The following is a 16,037-nucleotide window of genomic DNA, read 5'->3' on the forward strand; positions in this document are numbered from 1 at the left end:
CCGATGGAATCTGTGCCACGGCCTCACTGCTCCCAGGGACTGCAACGGCCGTCGGCGAGTGGCTGTCTGGTTTCAGCGTCGCCGGCCGTAGTAGTTTCCCTGGTTCTGGTTCCGGCCCTTTGCCGCCGTCTTGTGCCACCTCTTGTTTGTAGTGTCCGGAAGTCTTGGACACTGGTTTCGGTGATGGCCGGGCTGCTCGCACTCGTAGCAGCAGTCCGACGACAGTTGCCTGCTTAGGCCACCGGCACCGAGGTGCCCGTCGGACCGCCTCCAGTGATCGGATAAGGAACCACTATGGGAGGGCCTCCACCAGGCTTGCGACTGGCTGTTGTGGGGAGGGCTTGTTCCGTTGCGGCGGGGGTCAATGCTGCTGGGCTGCGGGTTTGCGACCGCACCGTGCCAGTTTTCGCCAGCACTTGCAGGAGCAGACTGATGAAGATGGTTCGCTTGGGGGGTGATCTCCGTTGGGCCCCAGCTTGCGATAGGGCACGGCCAACGACCTCCCACCTGTCGTGGCGACCCCCGCCCGAAACCCTCACGGGCCTCGCTGTGACCTCCGGGGACCTCTCGGGGAGAGTTAGGCGAACACACGCTTATCCCGCACGGGAGTTCACCATGCATGCCACGCCAACTCTCCTGGTTGACGTGGTGGGGAAGGGAGGTCTCGTTCGGACAGTCCACTTGCGTGGAGGCCTCGGGGCCCCGCCATGCGCATGCCGGCTCGAGCGCGTACTTGGCTGGTGGCGGCGGCACGTAGTTCCGCTCGGCATGAAGAGCTTCCTCGATGAGGCGGGCGCCCCGGGCTAGCTCTTCAAGGGTCTCAAAGGTGCGGTTGATCAGGTAGACGTGGTACCTGGGGTGACACTGTCTTCTGACCCGAGCTACTCTGTCCGACTCCGGTGACTTCGGGTCCGCCCTCTTGAAGAGCTCTTGCATGACCCGAACGTACCGGACCAGACTTTCATCCGGGTGCTGCGTCCTTGCCTCGAGCTCTCGGAGAATCTGCGTCGCGTAGCCTGCAGGCAGGAACTCTTCGCGAAGCCTTGTCTGGAAGTCCGCCAGGCTGGTGAAGGGGGTCTGTGACCCCAACCAGCACCTGGCGCTGGCTTGTAACGCCAGCGGGACAATCCGGTCCACGATGAAGGCTTCTGAGGCACCGGAGGCAAGGTGGTACGTCTGCAGCTCGCCCAGGAAGTCTGCCACGGACTTGACGTCGTCGTACCCCATGTAGACCGGAACAGTCAAGTGTGGTCGGGGCTCTCGCGGTGGGGTCTCCTGCTGGCCAGGCGTGTGGGCCAGGCGCTGCATCACGGAGTCGCACATCTCCGTGACCTTCGTGAGCAGGTTCATTTGTGCCGCTGCGGCCATCGCGGCTTCCTGCTCCAGTTTGAGCATGCCTGCGAGCACAAAAAAAAGAAACGCCCCCAAAAACCCAACACAAGCGCGCAAAACGATTGCCGCGTTCACAAAGACACGGTCACAAACACGCCAATACAACAAACGTGGACGTGACGGAAGCACGAAACAACGATAGGAAACACGGGGAATATGAAAAAGGCTTACCGAAAGAAGAAACCAAGCCCCGTGAAATTCCTGCGAGTGGGTAGCATACCACGGTTGGGCGCCATTGTGGTCGGTTTGCCTTGCTGCATACCCGACCCGGAGGAATAACACGGAGCCAACGGTTTCGACAACAAGAAACTACATTTAATTGGACATGGACAATCACAATACTAACATGATTACTTCAGCTCGGCGGAAATCGGCCGACTGCCCTCGCGCCGCTCCTGTCTCGCCTAATATAGGCGAGCGGCACGACGCGCGCGTGGCCGGCTGCTTGCCGCCACCTTGCGGCCGAATGATGGCCGCGGTATTTGGGGTACCGGGCAACCGTGTGCCCCCACAACCTAGAGGTTCACCCACCCTTCCCATAACAGGAAGGATGGGTGATTTGTTTTCACCAAGATGCACGGACTGTCTACGGTTTGTTACGAATATCAGCTATCCAGTTTAAAGCAGAAGTGTGGACGTTCTGTTCAGAAAGTTCACGGGGAAGTTTTTGGTAAGGCAACGTGTCAAATGCTTTTTGAGAAATCAATGAAAATGGCTTCAGTTGGTTTAGACGAGTGAAGGCTGTTATAAAGTTCAGCAACAAATGAAAAAAAGAAGAGCAGATTTTTACACGAATATTTTCCCCTGTAGCCACATAGACTGTTACATATTATTGAATTTTTTGACAAGTAGCTCATAATGCGGGAGTACATGACAGGTTTAATAATTTTGCTATTTATACTAGTTTAAAAAAAGGTATATATAACATAAGGAGTAATTTTAGTTTACGTACTTTTATATAGCTAAAACTCTTCGGAGTCTCCAGTCGGCGGGTTGGGTTGTTAAATCAAGTGACAGGAAAAGTAGCAAGGTATGCGTTTTGCAAATTTTAAAATTTTAGGACTTAAATGTTCATCGTCAGCAGCTGAGTTTCGAGATAGTTTTTCTCGTATATTCAAAATATTGTTTAGGTCAAGGATGACGGGCGCAAAGTAAACGCTAAGCAGCGCTCTACAGATTTGATCCCATGGTTGATAATTCTTCTATGGTAAGCGCAGATGCAAAATAGGTATCACAGACGGCAGCTGATTCGAGATTTGTGAGGACTTCGCTCAGTTCATTACACAGTTTAGGCAGGGCTTCATCTTTCTAGGACATACGTTTCCAAAATTAGTGAGGATTGGTTATTAATGAGTTAAGTAGGTATTGCTCGTAATATTTATCCTTCGCGTAGTAACAACTTAAGGCGCCCATTTCATTGACTACTTGAAGATATTATAAGAAAAGGCGCTTACGAGACACAAAGTCGCTCTGCACAAAAGATTTTCGCACCTTAGATGATCTGAAAAGGTTTTCATAACTTAAACTGAGTGGTGTAACTGAAAAAAAAAACGCACTAATTTCAATACATTAAACAAAACGAAACTTGACGTGTATGCGCGGACACACGCCAGGTAACCTCAAGCACAGAAGTCAGCACTCACTAGCTGACACATTCGTGAACTCTGGAATAAAGGATGCAAGCAAAGAAATCAACAATTAGGAGCCTACGCAAATATCGCGGCTTTCTCAGTCCGTAATCGCCCCGAATCAACATCACGGTCCGAATCCACCGCTCCACAGAACCAGTTCCGAGAACCCGGCAAAACGCTCTGCTTCACGCACATCTATTCTGGAGAAGGAGAGCCTACCGCAAAGAGTGCCACCAGCCGTCCACGCGCTGTTTGTAGGACATTCCATTAGTTTGGCTCAATTAGCCGCAAGCCCACCCGTTCATTACCGGGCGACCCTGTCGTCTCCCGAGGGCACGTCATCCCCGAGGAGGAACCCGTGAGGTGCCGGTCGACGACATCATCAGTTAACGACCCTATCCACGCAGACCCGTATACCCTCCCTTTCAGTTTACGTCGGACCATTGCCAAAGTTACGAGCCATCGAAGCAAATCATCGGTCCCGAATGCGCCTCGACATTTTCGCACGAGCCAATCAGCTGGCGGGATTACGTTACGTCATAGATAACTCCAGCAAGCTGAACTAATTGTGCGTCAGGAACGAACCGTGACATTACGTTGTTTTCGAGTGTGCGTGCTGGCCTGTCTTCAGCTCGGTCCACCTCGGGGTGTTTGAAAGCACAGAAAGCCCTATGATGTGCATTCCCCTTTCCCGTCAATACAAGACACAGATACCGGACTCGCTGCGTAAACAAAGAAGAAAGCTCGCGAAATCGGAAAGGGAAAGTCATCCGAGGTCCAAGAGCATGCCTTGCAGAAGAGCCATCGAACGTCGATCCGGTTTTCCGGTGGAGTGGGTAGCTTCTTTCTTGGTTTCGACTGAGGACTGCCGTGTGTGTCCTGCGGGGGACTGCTTGCTTTTGCTTCTTTCCGGGGTGTAGGGGGGTTTCATCGGACGGGGCCGGTACCGCATCTTTTCCAAAGTGACGGTCGACGCGATGCTTTCCTGGCTGCCGGCTCCCCTCGTCCTGCTCCTCGTGCTTGAAGGTCTGGCCTACGTCCCGGATTCGTCGAGCTCGCGCGGTATCGCCGTCGGCACCAATCACAGTGAGTTAAGCTGAGGATGATAGTGTTTATCGGCGACGTTATTTTGGGCAGTTTCGATTGAGTCGTTAGTGGCGAAGGGTGTTCTAGAATCTGGTACACCGTCCGTTGGCGGCACGTCGCCTTTAATTTGCTTGATTTAGGAGCTGCCGGCTTTGTTAGGGTCAGACCGAAGAGTCATGGTAACTCTGGTGTTATTTGAACTACTGAATTAAAGAAAAAATATCTCGATTTTATTTATCTTCATATTAAACTCTTGGAGTTTGGCTAACTCGTCTCCGAATTCACTGCATGAGGGAGTTTCTCCTGAATCTATTTCAAGGTCTACCTCAGCCTTATGTAGGTGGATTTTTAATATAGTCAGTAAAGTGATATTCTGAAGTGTAATCGCCAAAAAAAATTCTTTGCAGTATTTAAGATTAAATTAGTTGTATCACTATAGATTGCGTAAATTCCATTTCGATGGTTGCTTGATGAAATATCATTTTCACATTTTTACGTATATCAACACAACTCTCTAAACAAAGCAAAATGCATATGTGTGATTTTTGTATTCTATTTATTTATCTAGAGATGGTTCACAAAGTAGAAGAGCTGCTACTATAAACTTTTTTCGTTTACTCTCGTCCCTTGCCACCTGCTGGGCACATCCAATATGGGCGACGAAAAAATAATACCTGTCGTCTCCGCTCGATGGTCGCCGCTAACAGATACCCTCGAGGTGTGTATATCGCTTTTCAGTTTTTATATACCAGCACTGGGTACCGAACGAGAAGAAAGAAGACGACACACTCTCTCGCGTGCGACCACATGGCGATCGCCGTCTTTGAACTATTCATGTAACGTGTACCTCAGGGTAACACAATGTGAATACGCCTCGCAAGTGGGCTCATTTTCGTTTTCTGCGCATGAGAAAGGAAGTAGCGGTGACGTCAGAACGCCGAGCCCTGATTGGCTGATCGCGACCCCCTACCTCAGAGGCTCAGCGTCGTCTGCTGCTTTGCAACGTCGTCTGCTCGCAACGTCGTCTGCGTCTGTCTCACCTTTCCTGCGACTTTCGGAAGTGCAGGTCTTTACAAGCGAGCTCGACTTCACCTTTCAGAGAGGGCAGACGAAATAACTCGAGCGGTACGTTGTTTTTGGCTAACAACTAGCAGACGCGCATCAAGGAAAGAAATCAAAGGGCTCACTGGCGAGGTGTCCCGAGGTTTCTTTGCTAACAACCGAGAGTGAGCGCGTCAGTGTCCGCAAGTTCCCTCCCAAATACTTTTTCCCTCCTTTCGTGTGCGGCGAGACCCCTCATTCTTTGACGGCGTCGGCGGGTTGGCGCAGTTAACGTCGTCTGCTTTGCGTCTGCTAGTCAAAGCGATGGCTGCTTTACCTTTCCTGCGTCTGTCGGAGATTCACCGCTTTTTCACCGGCGCGAGTCACCGTTGCCTCGGGAAACAAGGAGATGAAAAGAGGAAGAAATTGACCTCTTAATCTAAAATTGAGGTCAGCGATCGAAATATAATACGGGAAGGTTTCACAAGGGTCGCGCGGGCATATTCCAATCAGCACGCCAGCCGGTCGTGGGCAGAGAGTCGCCAACAGTCGCGGAGTCGCGGAGTGCCTGCTAGGCCTAACTACAAAGCTCGCTTGGTCGCGTTCGGTGGAATCGTGGACGTTGGAGCTTTTCCCGGGCGTTTGTGGATCCAGCGTTCTTGTTCGTCGTGGTCTGTTTCAAGTACTTTTTACTTTTTTCTTGCTGCTTGAAGTCGGGACGGGTGAGAAGCGCACGCAGAAAAATATACGTCCGTGGGTCGTCGCGAACGCAACGCTGTCGGCCATGCTGATTTGATCGTAAGAAGTGCGTAAGACAGCTTCGGAGCTGTCCTAGGATTTCGTCGTAACCTGCGCAACACTTACGAAAATTTCGTTTCGTGTATACGAATTAGTTCTTAAGTTTTGTTTTACGCACATTTTTGACGTAAGATCGTATCGTGAATCTGGCCTCTACACTTCGGGAAGTCGCAGGAAAGGTAAGACAGACGCAGACGACGTTGCGAGCAGACGACGTTGCAAAGGAGCAGACGACGCTCAGATAGGGGGTCGCGATCAGCCAATCGGGGCTCGGCGTTCTGACGTCACCACTACCCCCTGCGCAAGAAGCAGACGAACTTGCCCTCCGCATGGACATGCAACTATTAAATTCACTGCAAAACAATGACATTTCATTCGGCAACTATTATAGTAAAAAATGGATGGGAGGCGAAACAAATATAGGTGCCCGTTACGCTTATATCTGAAATGTAGTATAGACCTTTTTGGAAAACACCAGGAGACCTTGCATCGAGGGAAATTGTGGGGCTGTTCGAATGTATACGGTCGTGCCCGCTCGAACGCTTCGTATATCCTGGTAAGTGATAACTAATAAGTGATTTATTTGCACTTAAATTGGTGCTCACACGGCGGCGTGCCAGGAAAAGCAGATAGGTAAAAACCCTTACCCGCGTGCGCCTGTTATCCTGCCGTCGCGTGTGCGTTGGGATTTATGGAACAACCACTGCTTTAGAAGCATTAAAATTATGATGGTAGTGATAATGGGGGTGGTAATGACGATGATGTTGTTGATGACAATAGCGATGGTGATGATTATGATTCGAGTGGAAGAAGGGGTGAGGGAGTGAAAATCATGATGATGGCAGCAGACGCGAAGGCATTCGTCTCGCAAATACACTGTGAAGTTACCGGGATTCACCGTGTGATGTGTGCAGAGGCTTACGAGAAGCGAATGGTGCGGTCAAAAAGTCTCTAATGGCGGCAGGCAGCAGGGATTCGCTGTGACGAACAGTCCCGCCGCGGAGAAGTCCGGGCTGACCTGATCTTCTACCGAGGCGCAGGCGGTCGATAGGCGGGTTCCCGAAAGAGATTCATCAATAAATTGGCACAATCGGCACAGCGCGCGTATTCAAGAAATTTTTCGTCTCTGTTAAAAGTCCGCCATCCAAGGGCTTTCAGCCGTGTGTGGTGCGACCCGTCGGTCGTTCCAGTGGACCAGGCGCGGATGTTGTGGGTTGCGCGGCGCTGCAGACTCTCCAGGCTCTCGATTAAGTTTTGTTCAGTGGGAGAACAAACTAAAAGAACAGTATTTCAACGAAGGCAGGACTAAGGATGTGTATAGTGTCTGCAGGACCGCAGGCCCTCCTGTCCTTGCGACACGAGTGGTAAAGCCAAGCGTCCTGCGGGACTTCGCGTTAACACCAGCTTTGTGAGCTGCAAAATCAAAGTTTTTTTTAAAACGTGACATCCATGATGGACAGGTGATTTGATGCGGGTAATGAAGTGCCTTCTACAGTATATACAGGGCTTGCCTGTTTGTTGCATGCTTGTGAAACGTATCACGCAACCCTTGGACGCGCTCAGGCTTATGTGTTGTCTCATGTTTCATCTCTCTATATCTTCTAAGTAGTTTTGAAAGTTACGGGCGTCAGACTGGGACGAGACTGTCGTCGAGATCGATGTGTCGTCTGCGTATTGCACTAGGAGACACTTGCTGCTTGGGGTGTCGTTCACGTATAAGATAAAGAGCGTCAGAACAAGGACTGAGCCCCGTGGCACGCCTGATAAAATGACCCTGTCTGTAGAGCGTGTCCCACAGTACACAACTTGTGGACTGCGATTCATCAGAAAGCCTTAGATACAGGTGAATAGGGATGCGTGCATGCCTGCGTGTGTGAGCTTCTCAAGCAAAAGGTTAATATCGAGCGTATCGAACGCATTGCTTAGGTCGAGTTGGATTATATATTTCGTGGCTCGGTTATCCACGTGGTCGCTGATAAAATGGGTGATGGTTGCCAGTGCTGATTCGCAGCTGCGACCTTTTCGAAAGCTGTGCGGACTGTCGGAGAGATAGCCGGATCCTTCAAGGTGGTTGAAAAGCTGACCGTTAACAATACGTTCAGATGTCCGACAGACAATCGACGCGATAGTCACCGGACGGTAAGGCTTTGATTCGTTCATGGGCTTCCCTTTTCCCTTGTGTAGCGGAGTGATCAATGCTCGTCGCCACGTACAGGTCGCGGCTCCTATATCTTGTACAAAGACAAGCATACAGCACAGCTATAGCTGTAGACAACATCAGCGTCCTTCCCCGTCCTGAACCCCTCGCCTGTGCTGGTATCACCGAAACTTCGGCGACCATGCCAGAAAGTGCGCCACTCTCTTCACATCATCGGGAAGCACACGTACTAGCACTACAGGTGGCGAGTGGTGTCAGTCCCGAAACCAGCTGTCTGTTTCTCTATACACCAACTCATGTTTACAAACAAACCGGAGCGCCCCTAGCAGACGCCACCGGCGCCGCGCATGCGCGATGGGGGTGTGGGCAAGAAGCTCGCCGTCGCCCATAAACAAACCTTTAAAATGCGATGTTGTCGGCGTCGGTGTGAGTCCCCCTGCTTTTTTTCGCATTCGAATTGTTGATTCAACGTCTTCCTGGCGATGTCTGACTACTTGAGCGGCGTCAGCGAAATTACCGAGGCTCGTTACACCGCGAAACTTCGCGTGAATAATCTGACATGTGGCGGTTCATTCCGCGTGGACGCCGCAGTATGTACGCTAAAACCTGATTCGCATGATGAGATTTCGCTCGCAATTTTCAGTCGCGACGCCGCTCGGGCTGCAAAAGCGTGAACCGTAGCTGAGGTAGTCGACGTCGATACTAAAAATCGCAAGCAGAATCGGACCAAGTCAGTTAGGCATAGCAAGTCAGTGATATAGTCACTCGTATACCAATGATCAACATCTCCTTGTATTTACTGTTTACATCGAGCCTGCTTACCAACCTTCAAACTTATGTATTTTGAGGCCTGCACTTACTTCGTATAGCAAGTACCGGTCCAACATTTAATCTACGGGCCGTCGTCGTCTAAGGGAGCAGACGACGAACAGAAACGTTTGAAAGAGCAGACGACAGTTCGAACTATCAGGCGGCCGTTTGAACTTGAAGACGCACTGAACGTAGTGCGCAGGTGGTCCGCAGAACTTGATGGTTTTCAGGTGTTCATGTTGGAATAAAACAAATAAATCTGAGGACCACAAGTATCCGTGAATTCAACTCAAAGTGCTTCCCGCCCAAGCAATCGTTGTCCGACGGCGTCTGCTTTTCCCTTTTCACGGCACATATCCAGATTCTCGGACGAACCAAGCACGTGAAAACTGACCTTCTAACCTTTCTTGACTCTTTTGGTACGGCTTCAGTCCCGGCATTTTGAGGAGAATGCAGGTTTTTGTCTGGTTCCCTTTAAAACAACGCAGGAATACACGTCTGGCATGGTGACTTCTGCCCACAACCCCAGACCGGAAGTGCGACTGACGCGCCACCACCGCGCCGTGACGTCACAGAGATCAGTTGATGTATATTGGACAAGAACTCTGGTTTTCGGTTTCTTGTGGATACCGGGGCCGACGTGAGCATACTTCCGACGGCCTCTCTCGCAAGCGAGCCAGAACGGTCCACCATAACACTTCAAGCGGCTAATAAATCCTCCATCGCGACGTATGAAGAACGGGCACTCACACTGAACATCGACTTGCGACGTACCTTCAAGTGGATAGTTTTTGGTTGGCCGATGCGATGTGCCCAGTATTGTAGGCGTTACCGAAGAAGAGTAACGAAATGCGTAACTCGTAACTTGCAAAATAAAGAAACGCGTTACCGACCTACGTTACCTAAAAATAAAAGGAACGCGTTACCGTTACCGATAAAAAGTAACACATGTTGCTCTTGCGTTAGTTTTTATTCATAAATTGAAAATAACAGGCGTTTTTTTTTCTGTTTTTTTTTTTTTTTTTTTGGCGACAGCATTTTTTGACACTGGGACAAAGGGCTTGGGCGTGGGCAGTCAATGCACGAAAATGGTTTCTTTTTATCTGAAAAAAGAATTATCAACGACTAAAATATTTTTATTGAATCTTGTGTAAAATGAGCCTCGCTTAGAATTCAATGTTTTACTACAGAAATGTTTAAATGAAGACCTTGAAATATTATTTTGGTTTTGGTTTATTCGAAAGAAGAGTATAGGTTTTTAAGATCATCAAACTTGTAGTTCAGCATGATTAAGGAGCTGCCAACTGAAAATTTGAGAAACCTTTCATGGCACTGCCTTTGAATCTTTGGGCTCTAAGCTGGCCTGCTGGACCAAGGGAACGTCGGCGGCTACGTGACGCCGACGTTCCTGACCAATCACAGCGCACTCGGCTCTTGCGTTGCGATTGTTGAATCAGAGCTCTGCCTACCCCTATGACATGTGCGCGGCTGTGCATAAACGGCTCCTCTCGACTGCACGCGGGTCAAATGAACCAAAACAAACAGCTAACAGCGCAATAGGAATTGGTAGCAACGCTAGTACTCACCGGGGGAACGACGCGCGAAGCGGCGTGTTGTCCGTCGGCACTCCCGTCGAAAAAGGCGAAATAAAGACACAAATACTATATATATATTCCTGACGAAGGCCGGACTCCGGCCGAAACGTCGAAGATTAAATCGTCCGTTGTTGCTGTTTTCACTAAGGGTTTTTTTCTTCTCGGTTTTATATATATATATATATATATATATATATATATATATATACGTGCGGCACTCCCGCCGAAAAAGGCGAAATAAAGACACAAATACTATATATATATATTTATATATATATACGTGTGGAGACTCGAGCGTGGCTCGCGCGCACGTAGCGCGCCGGGCGCGGAGCACAGGTTCTTTTGCCCCATGATGGGCCGCAGAGCCCACAATATATATATATATATATACAAGAAATATCGCGCGCAGAAGAGAATAGGAGCACTTAGAAGCAATAAAAAATACACTGGAATAGATGAAATAAGTAATAGAATAAAAAAAGAGGATTAAGAGGAGGGAAGCGACAGGGCAATGCGATCTCAAGGCAGAATGGCCAGGCGAGGGACAGTCTCTCTCAATTCCTGGCGCGCGGGCCGGGGCGCTTGGGAAAATTGCAAATCGTCTATAGACAGATTCACGGGACGTCGGAGGCCCACAAAGAAAAACCGAGCTCCGTAGGCCCAGGGCCTTCGCCGACGAGAGCCCCCGGCCCTCCCTCGGGGCCGGCTTATGTAGCCTCGGAGATATGGACGCGCCCGTGGAGGCCGCTAGCAGTCGCGTCCATTATAACTCTCAAGGGTGCGCCGGTGGCACAATAACCCAAAGTGGACACGGGAGCGCCGGCCCCTTCGGGGAATTCGGCCTCGGTTCCTTGTATTTGGCAGGCCGCCGCCATTGGTGACGACGACTCTACGGCCTGCTCGAAGCTAGACCTATAGGGATATAGGGAACCCCATGGTTCCTACAAAACATCTGTTTGAAACCCCAATAGACTTATTGCTAAATTACCCAAGCGTCAAGGGGAATGCAGGGAATGGTGTTTCACGCGTCGCACATGCCGGCGCCTGCAGCAGTAACTGTTCTAAAGCAAAAGCCCAAAACAAATGGCATCTTGCACGCGCTTTCCTCAACGCTTTATTTTGGTTATTTATTCCGAAGTTTTTATACGGGGAAGGCGTGCGGGTGCGGCGCGTGGAACACCATTCCCTGCATTCTCCTTGATGCTTGGGTAATTTAGCCATAGGTCTATATGGATCATTCCCAAGGCATGCATATGCGCTCTCGTGACGCACTCTAATGACACGCGCTCTCATGTCGCGGCGCTCTCCTGTCATGCGCTCTGTTATCGTGGCGCTCTCTTGTCACGCACTCTCCCGTCGGCGGCCTAATGTCGTGCGCTCTCGTGTTATACAGCCTCCAACGAGCATGTAGAGCTTTCACCATCCTGCCAGCTTGGTGAGCAAGAAATGATATTCTTAGATCGTCGCGTTTCGGTCGAGAGTCACCACGCTCATCCATGCTTGACATAAATTTCTGAAATAAAGCGATGGTAACAAAAGCCAAAATGAAATTATTATTCAGTTTTGATAGGACAACGAAGGCGCAAGTTCGACTGGTCATTTATTGATTAAAAAAAAAAAATTCCGAGTACTTACTAGTGCACCGTTATCACGCGCGAAGAGGCGCTGACAAACGTATGCACACGCCTGGAATTCTGCGCAATCTGCGACTAGAGCGCCACTTTATGTCGGCATCAAAGGGTCGTGTCTCGCCGACGCTACTGACAAAATGAGAACGACGGGGGGTCTCCTTCAAATGCAGGGCCTCCAGCACGCGTTCGTCGCCTTCTTCCGTGCTTTGGTAGTGCGGGAATGCTCGAGCCTCGCGAGACGCCGAAACGTTATGGATAGAAATCTTGCGCACGAGACAGGGCAGCTGAAGGACGTCCGTGCCGTTCTAACCAGATCAGTGACTAAAGCGGTCGCTACAGCGCGTCTTTTCTGGTCGTGTCTTGCGGAAGGTATACAGCGCCCTATGGCCGAGAGAAACGGGCCTGTAGTGAGTCGAGTATATACTTCCGATCATCCATTCCCTCCTCGGGTCTTGTCCGGCGTGACTGAGTCTCTCGTGCCAAACCGAGAAGCCTGAAAGGGGATCGGGGTGAACGCACCACTCCCCGGTCACATTACACCATGTCCGTGCGTCCCTGCCACACGTTATGTCGCGGAAGGCGGGAGACACGTTTACGACCAGCTTCGTCCACGCGTCACGTCGTCTCGGCACGCAACAGATCGGACACTGATCCGAACCGAGGAGATTCGGAGCTGCGCCCCAATACGTGCGCCGGTCAATGTTTCGCTTTCAACCGATTGCGAGAGCCAAGCCGCCCGTATTTAACGGCTTAGCAACAGGGAGAACACGACTAACTAAGGAACACTGTCTCGGGTTGGCAGATTGTTAGTCTGATGAACTAGCGTCATATATTTTTTTTTTTTTTGGTTTACATTCGGCCTGAAAGGAAAAGCAAAAAGGAAACGCTATGGTTGGAAGTAAAGAAAAAGAAAAAGAGAACACATTTAAAGGTGAGTGGCTTCATGAGACCTTGAAGAAATGAAAGCAGCCTTAGAGAAACGATGACAAAATAAACAATATGACGAGAAAAAAAAAGGAGCACGCACGTTTAATACTCTGTTTTTTTTTGTCACCCGACGCCTTCCCGCTGTTTATAAGTTGCGCACACATGCACTCGCATACTCACACAGGTACAGAGCGCGACACTGTTAACACAAACAAGGTATCAATGTTTTATGCTTTTGTTTTCTCGCTTAAATCTAAACTGTTGTAATCAAAACTCACAGTACTTGTTGAACGTGCTCATGGCGTGAACTAACACTAGAGGTGGTAGAATTTGGTTTCCGTCATTTCCATTTATGAACAACTAAAAAAACTTCGATGCCGTCCGTGTTCGTGCCGATGATGCCGCGCAGTTTACGTACACGCTTTGGTGTTTTTATAAATAACTCTCTCTTGGGTATCATTAACAAGGTCGCGCCGAAACCCGATAATTTATTCGTTCTAATGGGTCGATATATTATTTTTGATGACGTCAGGGTATTTTTAATCCTTTCATATGTCCCGTATGTGACCCCTATAGGACATTATCGACAGAAAGTGAGGACACGCAATCGCTAATTTTATACGGAAAATATAAATACTAAATGATACAAAACACACTCAGATGCAAATTATATGCTTGGTCAGCCGATGCGCAAAATATAACCAAACTACAGTTTGTTTTCTGTATCTCATCCTCAAAACTGTCTAGACTGCATTGTATTCGCTTTATATTGATAACAAAAACAAACAAAAAACACATACACACTCACACACGCACACAAAAAATGCAATAAGTTGATCAGTGAATTGCCCGATTTTTCAGATTATTTTCTGTTATACTTTCGGGTGTAAAGGTGCTCGGCAGATGACGATTGTATTCAGATGAACACGAGCCAGTGGCGTTAGGTTCTCTGGCAGGTTTTCAAAAGTAACATCAAAAATGCATCTAAGAGATATTTACAGTAACCTGTATTAAAATGCACCTAAAGTACGTAGCCAGTAATATATTTTAAACTTTAAATATCATACAAATATTTAAATGTATTATTTACACCTCAAAAGCTTGTTTTTATAAATAACAAATGAGGTCCAACTTTTTGTCAATTATTGGGCGGTTGAAATCCTAGAACCATATCAATCTGGCTTGAATTACAAGATACTCTGATACATTCTTTCATTTATTCACGTGAGAAGTGAAGTAGCTCAAGTGTCTACCATACTAAACTCGCATTTTCATTTCAAAACCTTGACCTCGCGTAAACAATGTTTGTCAGTAGTGTACAGATGGTGCCCGAGAGATTCAATCCAATAAATGATTTAAAAAAATATATTTTCGAATGGTTGCTGCTGTAGGCTCTCTACTGAGACGCATCATGCCTTATTTAAGTTGCTTCAACTAGGACGCTTTGTTCCGGAAATCGCAAACCAATGGCATTCAGATTGTCACTGCCCACCTTTTTTGGATGAGACGTTAATGTAATAAAATATAAGAACCTCCGCGTCATTGTATAATTTTACAATTTAGGACCATTTGGTGCAGTTACAATTCCTTTCTCATTTTGCCAGATAAGAACAAGACATGCTGAAAACAACTTGTATTTACGTTAGCAAAAATTCTGCCCAGAGTCTGCATTACCAAAAACAACAATCTTAAAGAAGTGGCTTCGGCGGGTACCAAACAAACAAAAACAAATCCTAGTTGCCGTTTTACAGCTGCGTTTAAATGTGAGCTTTGCAGACCTGGTCTGAAGCTAAGCGAACAAAGCCAGGATGTAAATAGGGAGTTGTATGCGTTGCGAACTGCGATACCCATCGAGGGAAAAACGGGGAAATGTACTCAGCATTATGAAGGCGGACGAACGTCTGGGTGAGAAGAAGTCGAACCGTTGACCGGAAAGGTATGTGCCTCCCCCTGTGCAGCATGCGGCGTGAGCAGTTTTCCCGATGACCCTGACTTCCGGATTGTGGGCGGTCGGGAAGCGGAAAAGGGCGAGTGGCCCTGGCAGGTGAGCAAACACTCACTTTTGTTCCACGTACTCCTGTTACCGACAGGATGCAAACGGCAGGGAGGAGTTTCGGTTGTCACGCCTCCGGCGCGTGCTCGCTGCCTTCGATGACGCTTCGGCGTCTTCTGAGCCTCGAGCGCGTGCACGTTCAGCCAAAGCACGGCGGAAGGCGACGTGCGCGTGTTGGAGGCCGGGCGTTCCAAGGAGACATCCTGACGTTCTCACCTGTTGAGGATTTGTATATGGGTAGAAATTGAGGGAGAGGAAGAGACCAGAGTGCACGGGGACGTCGGAACACTGAGCTCTGGTTGGAATGAATAGTTAGGTTGACGCAAAGCTATATAGTTCCTTTGTCGCTACTCGCTGTTCGAACGAATTCGAGCGCGAGCGTCCATTGCCGGACACCGGCGTTTGGCGTTCGAACTCGTTCGACGAGCGCAGTGGTGACAAAGGCAGCTAGGTTTAGGTCTATTCACTAATCATTGCCAGCACGGCTCGGCCTTCTAACGTCCACGTTCTCTCTCGTCTCTTCCTCTTTCCCAGTTTCTTCTACGCGTATAGAAGTGAAAAAAAAAAAGAAAAAAAGCTTAAGAGGAGTATTAAGATTAATGAACACATTTATACATACTTACATCTGTTTTCTAAAGCTGCGAAAATACATGCAATTACAGTAAAGGTTGTTCTGAATCGTTGTAAGGCACTACACTCTCGGGAAGGAAATTCCCCTCGCGCTATGTTCAAAAAGGAATTATGAAACAGCCTTGCTCAGAGGCGTCGGAACTATTCGGGAAATGACCGAGGGGGGGGGGGGGGGGGGGGAATATTTTTTTTTTTTGACCATTGCATGATTAGGGTAAATGTAGGTTGAAATATGTCCGGTCAATTTGATGCAAAAATAGTGTTTCGAAGATATATGAGAGGCTC

At 48.8% G+C, this 16,037-nt stretch overlaps 1 protein-coding gene across 1 annotated transcript in view; it reads left to right on the forward strand.

The window, feature by feature from the left end:
- Window positions 1-4,000: 4,000 nt before the first annotated feature.
- LOC8052944 (tryptase-2-like) overlaps window positions 4,001-16,037 on the forward strand; it is a 30,579-nt gene continuing 18,542 nt past the window's right edge. Inside the window, exons 1-2 of the mRNA XM_029981602.2 lie at window positions 4,001-4,109; window positions 15,028-15,113. Of these exons, the coding sequence (XP_029837462.2) occupies window positions 4,001-4,109; window positions 15,028-15,113 (195 nt within the window). The remainder of the gene's footprint in view (window positions 4,110-15,027; window positions 15,114-16,037) is intronic.

The sequence above is a fragment of the Ixodes scapularis genome, unplaced genomic scaffold (genome assembly GCF_016920785.2).
Source record: "Ixodes scapularis isolate PalLabHiFi unplaced genomic scaffold, ASM1692078v2 PGA_scaffold0__279_contigs__length_252992795, whole genome shotgun sequence".
Taxonomy (NCBI): Eukaryota; Metazoa; Arthropoda; class Arachnida; order Ixodida; family Ixodidae; genus Ixodes; species Ixodes scapularis.